Here is an 8198-nt window from a genome sequence, read left to right as displayed (position 1 = left end):
CAACCTTTCAAATTCCGGACTGCTGGTAGGCCAAGTCCCCATCAGCATCTCTCGCCTCACAAAACTCATATCTTTGGACCTCTCCTCTTATTGGTATGCCCCCTATGCTTTGAAGCTGGAGAAGCCTGATCTTGGTACTCTCATTAGAAACCTTTCTAATTTAAAAGAGCTCTGTTTGGATTATGTCAATATTTCTTCTAGTGGGACGTGTTAGGATCGGGTGAGAAAGAATGTGAATGAACTCTCACAAGTCACTCTCCAATTACACACTCGAAATGAGTTCTTAATGTATCAATGGAATGAAGGAGAAATGTAAAGAGGAAGGAAGATAAATCGATGCTCGAATTCCTTACTTGATTTCATTAATTCATTCAAGCATTTAAACAAACAACCGATATGCATGCGCTGAAGCGAAGATAGTTCATACAATCGTAACAAATGAAACATAAGAATACAAACATACGATGAAAGTAAATACAACAATAAGATAAATTCGGGTTGATGTGATTCCCAATTCAAGGTCGAATTTAAGTCTCTTCACTGCTGGTGGAGAATGAGTCGGAGGTCGGTGTGAGTCAGGAAACCTGGGGAGCAAACCTCAGTGGCTTCAGTGAATTGTCTGATCAATCATCCTCAACATCCTCTCCTTGATCAGAGAAGTCTCTAATTCCCAGCTTATGTCTCTGGGCTTCAAACTTGCATCTTGGTAGTGCTTTAGTAAACGTATCGGCTAGCTGCACATCGGTCTTCGGGTGTTTAACTTCAATCGCTTCATCTCTTATAAGATCCGGATGAAGTGAAAGCGAGTGTCAATGTGCTTTGTACGCCCATGGTGAACAGGATTTTTGGCAATACAAAGTGCAGACCTATTGTCACACCAGATGACAGTCGAACCATTCTGTTCTTCATTCAAGTCTCCCAGTAATCGCCTCAACCAAACAGCTTCACAGGCGAGCGATCGAGAAATATACTCGCTTCGGTCTAGCAGGCGGGATAAAGATAGCTCTGCTTCTTGGAGCACCATGCTATAGACACCGAACCAAGTGAAAAAACCCATCCCGTGGTACTCTTCCGGTCATCTTGAGAACCGCTCCAATCACTATCAGAATATCCAAGTAATTTAAAATTTTCACCTCTGTTGTAATGAATCCCGAAATTAATTGTTCCACTGATATACCGCAGGATTCGCTTCAAGGCTCCAAAATGATGCATACTCGGTTTCTGCATAAACCGAGATGACAAGGAAAGCAAAGATGAGCTATGTCCGGGTCGAGTATGGGATAAATATAATGTTCCAATTATCCTTCTAGATCTCACCGATCGGGTTTCACCCGAACCGTCAAATGTAGAGAAGTTTTTCATTTATGCTCATAGGGTGTATCAATTGATTTACAATTCTCCATCCCGACTCATGCGAAGTAAATCAATGGCTAATTTGTGTTGAGATACAAAGATTGATCCTTTCTTCTGAGTAATTTCGAGACCCTAGAAAATACCTCATCGTCCGAGGTCGACATCTCGAAGGTATTCATCATGGAATTTTTGAATTCCCTTTAGTCAGCAGTCGAAGAGCCAATGTATAAAAATATCATCAGCGATAAACATGAGTAATAAACGCCAGTGATCTCCTCCTCTCTTACTAATGCACACGGGTTTATTTGGACTCAGCGAATGAAAACCCAATTGAGTGAAGTATGTCTCGATGTGGCTATACCACGCTCGAGGAGCTTGACGGAGGCCATACAAAGCTTTATGAAGTCGATACACACAAGTTTCACTTCCTTTTACTATAAATCCTTCCGGCTGTGCGACAAAGACTTCTTCCTTGAGCTCTCCATTGAGAAAAAGCCGATTTAACGCTAGTTGATAAACCGTCCATTCTCGTTGAGCACCAATGGACAGAAAAATCCTCACTGTCTCTATGCGAGCAACCGGGGAGAAAATTTCTTCAAAATCAACGCCTCAAGTCTGAATAGCCTTTCGCGACAATGCGAGCTTTTTCTCTTTAACGATGTTCCTTCCGAATTGAATTTCGACTTGAAGATCCACTTTCAGATCGATTGTTTTTCTTCCCTTCCGGCAAGATAGTTAAGCTCCAAGTTTTGTCTTTTATTTATTGCCTTAACTTCTTCATTCATGGTCGTAATCCAGCTTTTTATCCTTTCGAAAGATCTTCGTAAGTGATAGGGTCTCCAACCGTGGAGAGCAAAGGAACATGAATGATAAATTTCGAGATTTCGATACACTGCGTCGGAGCGCCCACCGTCTTCACCGACGAGGTCATCAAAGTTTGGGGAAGAAGAACTAAGTGGAAGACGATGATCCGGCCGTTCAAAAAACTGATTGAACGGGTGTGGATGGTGAACGAGCTTTAGTTCCTCGGTCACGCTTTTCCTCAATGCGGGCCCACGGTTCGATGGAGCCGACTCAGAGCATGCTCGACCAATCCCAGCCTTTCTTCGCGAGCTAACGCTTCTCGGCCGCGTGTACTGCTGCTTTGAACTGAACGATGATCCTATAGGCCTTTGATGTTCCGCTGTATCCAATAAAAACTCGAAAGAAGTGACTTGAGTCAAACTCGCCCGAGTTTGCGGGTCAACGAGCATGAACGCCGAGCACCAGAAAACTCCGAAGTGATCCACACTCGGTTTTCTCTCCGTCAAGGCTTCCAAAGGCGTTTGGAGCTTCAGCAGAGGCGGAGACCCATTGAGAATGTAGACGGCGGTGGCGACGGTTTCAGCCCAGAGATTCCCTGGCCGGGCACGGACATTTGCTTTTAACGGTGGTCGCGCCATCGCGTCTATCGATCCGGTTCTTCCGCTCGGCAACTCTCGTTTACAGCGAGTGTCCGAGGAACGTAGAGTCTGATGAAGAATACCAGACATCTCTCGCAAAAAGCTTCGAATCAGAGGAGGGTGAACTCTCCCCACCGTCGATCAGGTGGTATCTTTTATCGGAAGAGACAATTGCTTCTCCACTAGCAATTTTGAATTCTCTCGAATTTTTCAAAAGCTTCCGACTTTTCTCTCGAGTAAAGAATACCCAACGTGTCTTGAGTAATCATCGCGTAGTAAGAGGAAATAGACTTTACCTCCTATGGACGGAAGCTTGATCGGTCCGACGAGATCTGCATGAATTAACTCCAATGGAGCTGATGCTCGCTTTGCCACTCCCTTTCGGGAAACTTCGCTCCGTGTCGCTCATGAGCGAGTGCTTCATCGTGGTTGTACATTGTCGATGTTTGGTAACCCCGACACCAAGCTGGTTGCTACGTAAGTTGCTTCAGCTTCTTCATATTTATATGACCATACCTTCTGTGCCAGAGATCAGAGACCTCTCCGACTGCGTGCCGAATCAGGCAAAATCCGACATCATCCGCCTCCAAAGGAAAAAGGTTGTGGGATGTCATGCATACACAGTATATCTCGAGCTTTTGGATTCGGCATTCTTGATGTTGCACACACTCGGTGAACTCAACATCATACACGAATCCATCAATTGTCCAACGCTAACGTGATTATGAGCAAGGTTGAGGACGAATTACACATCATTCGAGGTAGTTAATCTTCCTCTGTCTTGAACGTGAGAACCACACCTCCATTCCCGACTTTTGAGAACATTCCCATCTCCCATCGTGATTGATCGACATGGAGCTGCTTCAAGACTTTGAAATGATTCACATCTCCGAGTCATATCAGTCAGGAGTGTACCGCTATCAATGAGCCACACTCCTCCCTGCTTTTTCTCGGTTTCTTCACTAATGGCCATAAACGCAACCTCTGCTCTCCTCTTTTTCTTTTTCCTTTCTCCTTTTTCTTCTTTTACAATGTTGGCTTCTCTGCTCTATACCAACACAGGCTTTACATGCCCAAATTTCTTGCATCACAAAGCATTGAACACCTTGTGTGTCTTGCTACCCTCTCTCTGGCGACTATCCTCCTGTAGGCACCAGCATCGGAGCTCTGCCGCGCCTCTTCCCTCTTCCTCCTGTCTGTCATCGACGACCGCGACCTCTTCCTCCCAGCTAGAGCATATCCCTCTTCCAATGTGAAGAGCTTTCTCCTTCACGATGTTACATGTCTCTCCTTCGATATTCGGTGATGGACTCATGGTTTTTCAACAAGCCACCGAGTTCTTCTCTACTGTCGATCGTGCTTTGAGGTCTTTTGGCGATATAATGGAGTGAACCACCGAGAGAACCTCTGATGTGAGACCTCTCAAGAGTTTGGACACAACTCGCTTTTCTCGAGGGAGTTCTTCTTCATAGCTCTAATCGGTATACAATGTCCGTGACCTTGCTAACATAATCTTGACCTGTTTCTCCATACGCTCATCTTAATCGCATCAAATTCCCGCTGAAGAGAATGGATTTGAAACGCTTTGATTAGATGTATTTCCCTTGGAATTTCGCTTTTGATGGTTTCCCAAGCTTGCTTTTGTCGCTTTTTAGCTTCCGAAATTCTACAAGGATTCTGCGTGTCTAGAGCCCTGTTAAATGAGATACAAGGCCTCGCATCTTTTTAATACGTTCGTTCAAACGAGCTCCATCACCTTCTTTCGCTGAACCCTTTCTCCACTAGTGTCCACAGATCCTCGACCTGAACATCGTCTTCATCATCAAGCTCCGCAGAGATTATAGTTTTCTCCTTTGAAGAATGGGACATTGGCATCCCTTGCGCATGAAGAGCCGACATTTGGATGCTTCTCGATACCGCATCATAGGATCGGGTGAGAAAGAACGTGAATGAACTCTCATGAGTCAGCTCTCCAATTACACACTCTAAATGAGTTCTTAATGTATCAACTGGAATGAAGGAGAAATGTAAAGAGGAAGGAAGATAAATCGGATGCTCGAATTCCTTACTTGATTTCATTAATTCATTCAAGCATTTAAACAAACAACCCGATATGCATGCCGATGAAGCAAAGATAGTTCATACAATCGTAACAAATGAAACATAAGAATACAAACATACAAAGGAAAGTAAATACAACAATAAGATAAATTGGTTGATGTGATTCCCAATTCGGTCTTGAATTTAAGTCTCTTCGGTCCCGTGGTGGAGAATGAGCTGGAGGTCGGTGTGAGTGCAGAGAGCTGGGAGGCAAACCTCGCGTGGCTTCAGTGGATGTCGTCCCGATCTCATCCTCAGCAGAGACGGGTGGTGTCAAGCCATCTCTGACTCCGCTCTTGGGCTTCAAGCTCTCAGCTTACGACATTGTTCACTCTCCGGACTGATTGACAGTTCCTTCTCCAAGCTCCGGAATTTATCAATACTTCATCTCGATTTCAATTCTCTGTCCCAAGTGCCTGACTTCTTTGCAAAATTTTCTTTTCTACGTGTGTTGAGTCTGAGCGAGTGTGGGCTCGAGGGTTTGTTTCCAACCGGAGTGTTTGAAAAACTCTTGAACTTGAGGACACTTGATCTTTTATATAATCCAAAGCTAGAAAGGGTTTCTTTTGGGAGTTTGTTAAATTCTTTGCGAAACTTCAAGTCTTTGACATTTTTGAATCTTGCTAACTGTAATATCTCAGGGCCAATACCCTCGTCAATCTGGAATCTAAGTAAATTGATTAGTTTAGACCTCTCTGAAAATCACCTCTCCGGGGACTTAACACCAATCCTTGCTAGGTCAAATATTTCAATACTTAATCTTTCTTATAATAATTTCATTGGACGGATCCCCAGTACTCTCAGTTATGCAAGTCAACTTGTGTCACTTGATTTAGCAGGCAACTCACTCATTGGATCTATCCCGATGTCTTTGTTCACACTTCCAATATTGAAAAGGTTGAATCTAGCTGAGAACGAGCTCTCTGGTCAACTGCAGGAATTCACAAATGCATCTTCAACATTGCAATATGTTGAACTGTGGGGCAATAATCTCCAAGGGAAGCTCCCAAAATCACTTGCCAATCTCTCTGCTCTAGTGTCACTTTTTTTAGGATTAAACAACTTTGATGACTCTGTGGAATTAGAGTTGTTTGGCCACCTTCAAAATCTCTTAGGCTTGGATCTTTCAGGCATTAACTTGTTGATCTCTAACCGAATTGCAGATTCTTTTCTTCTATTTCCATCTCTCGGTATCTTGAGATTGCAATCTTGCAATATAACTGCTATCCCATCTTTCTTGAAGTATAAAAGGAATATGTACCACCTAGACCTTTCAAACAACAGAATTAATGGTACTATACCAACCTGGCTATGGAGCATTGAAAGTTTCTTCGAGATTGTGGATTTATCTTTCAACTCATTCACAGATATTGAGAGGCCTTTCTTGAAGCATTCAAATAATGCTGGTTTTCTAGACCTTTCAAGCAACAGAATTGGAGGTACCATACCAAGTTGGATATGGAGCTCCAGTCTTTCCTATCTGAATTTGTCATGCAACTTGTTCACAAGTGTTGAGGGGTCTTTCTCCAATTCTACCACTGACAGTGTTATTATTGATCTCCACTCTAACTTGCTTCAAGGACCAATTCCTCTTCCTCCACCAAATAGTACTATCTTTGTGGACTACTCAAACAACCTCTTCACTTCTTCCATCCCGTTTAACATGTCATACTACTTGAAAAAAACTATATTCTTCTCATTGTCAAATAATAGTCTCACAGGAGAAGTCCCCTCATAAATTTGTAGTGCAACAAAACTCATTATTTTTGATATCTCTCACAACAATTTGAGTGGTTTGATACCAGCTTGCCTATTGGAAAGTCTCATAGACTTGAGAGTATTGAATGTTCGAGAGAACAGTTTTCAAGGAAGCATGCCTCAAAAGGTCAGCTCAAGATGTGCTATACAAACAATTAACCTCCACGGAAACAAGTTAGAAGGGGTGGTACCTAGCTCGTGGGCTAACTGTGCTGAGCTAAGAGTCCTGGACCTTGGTAGGAATAAGTTGGCAAACTCTTTCAGACATTGGCTGATGAACCTTCCTGCATTGAAAGTCCTGGTTCTCAAAGAAAACAGATTCTTTGGCCATCTGGCTGGTATTTGTGAAGGTAATCGCTCCTTCATGAATCTCCAAATCTTTGACATCTCTTCAAACCATTTCACTGGCAGCTTGCCATCAGAGTGCTTTAAGAGCATGAAGGCAATGATGCTTCATCAGGAACAGATGGAGACAATTGGATTTAGAAATGGAAGTTTGGGGAGACGATATTATTATCAAGACACGATTACTGTTAATTTGAAAGGGTTTGAGATCGAAATAGTAAAGATTTTGACTACCTTCACTTCCATTGATTTGTCAGATAACAGATTTGTGGGAAATATTCCTCAAGTGTTCGGAGATCTTAAGTCCCTTCATTCTTTGAACATGTCACTAAATGCTTTGACTGGTGAAATTCCAAGGGTGCTTGGAGATATGAGTGAGCTGGAGTCATTGGACCTCTCACAAAACCAATTATCAGGAGTGATTCCGGGTTCTCTGACCTCCCTTTACTTCTTGGAATTCTTGAATCTGTCAAACAACAATTTGGTAGGCCAAGTACCACAGGGTTACCAGTTCTCCACATTCTCAAACTCATCTTTTGGAGGGAATCCAGGACTGTGTGGGAGTCCATTATCAAGAAATTGTATTAATTCAACTAGGGTGGAGCCGTCTTCAGATTCTAAGAATACACCTACAGAGGTTGACATGGACGAGATTTGGTTCTGGATGTTCACAGGATTGGGTTATGGAGTTGGATTTGCATTGGCCATTATCTATCAATTGTTCTTTCCTAAGTGGAAAATGTGGTACAAGAGAAGGTTCATGAACAGATAAAGACCTGCATTTCTAAAACAAGAGGGCATTCCTTCTTCTGCAATCAAAGAAACTATTTCAAAGGTCAAGCTATGCCTTCATCTTCGGGTACCATACTCTAAATTAGTATGTATACAATCATATATTTGTTAAATAGCATGTATGCAATATTCTACTTTCTTCTTTGTCTTGCTGGTCCTCTGGCAACTCCAATTGAAATAAGAGTTCTCTGCCAAGAGATCATCACTTTGTGTTTTTCTCTGTTTTCTGTCTACAACCATGTATATTGCCAACTCAATTAAGTTACTAATGAATGCATGATGGCCATGTGTTTGGCGTCTTTATTCTCCAATAACATCACAGTTGTCTTTTATTTATATTGAAATACCTGTTATCTGAACACATTTATAGGAATGAATGATGAATTCATGCACATCACTGTTAATATT

At 42.5% G+C, this 8198-nt stretch overlaps 2 protein-coding genes across 2 annotated transcripts; both read left to right on the top strand.

The window, feature by feature from the left end:
* Nucleotides 1-3145: 3145 nt before the first annotated feature.
* LOC120254082 (receptor-like protein 49) lies at nucleotides 3146-6633 on the top strand. Its single transcript, XM_039262224.1, has 3 exons — nucleotides 3146-3418; nucleotides 3946-4078; nucleotides 5537-6633. The coding sequence occupies exons 1-3, from the start codon at nucleotides 3146-3148 to the stop codon at nucleotides 6631-6633; spliced, it is 1503 nt and encodes a 500-aa protein (XP_039118158.1).
* Nucleotides 6634-6738: 105 nt separating this feature from the next.
* On the top strand, nucleotides 6739-7808 carry LOC120254081 (putative receptor like protein 25). Its single transcript, XM_039262223.1, has one exon. The coding sequence runs from the start codon at nucleotides 6769-6771 to the stop codon at nucleotides 7768-7770; it is 1002 nt and encodes a 333-aa protein (XP_039118157.1). The 5' UTR covers nucleotides 6739-6768; the 3' UTR covers nucleotides 7771-7808.
* Nucleotides 7809-8198: the final 390 nt, after the last annotated feature.

The sequence above is a fragment of the Dioscorea cayenensis genome, unplaced genomic scaffold (genome assembly GCF_009730915.1).
Source record: "Dioscorea cayenensis subsp. rotundata cultivar TDr96_F1 unplaced genomic scaffold, TDr96_F1_v2_PseudoChromosome.rev07_lg8_w22 25.fasta BLBR01000336.1, whole genome shotgun sequence".
Taxonomy (NCBI): Eukaryota; Viridiplantae; Streptophyta; class Magnoliopsida; order Dioscoreales; family Dioscoreaceae; genus Dioscorea; species Dioscorea cayenensis.
The sequence above is the reverse complement of the archived record's forward strand: the minus strand, read 5'-3'. Positions and strand labels throughout refer to the sequence as shown.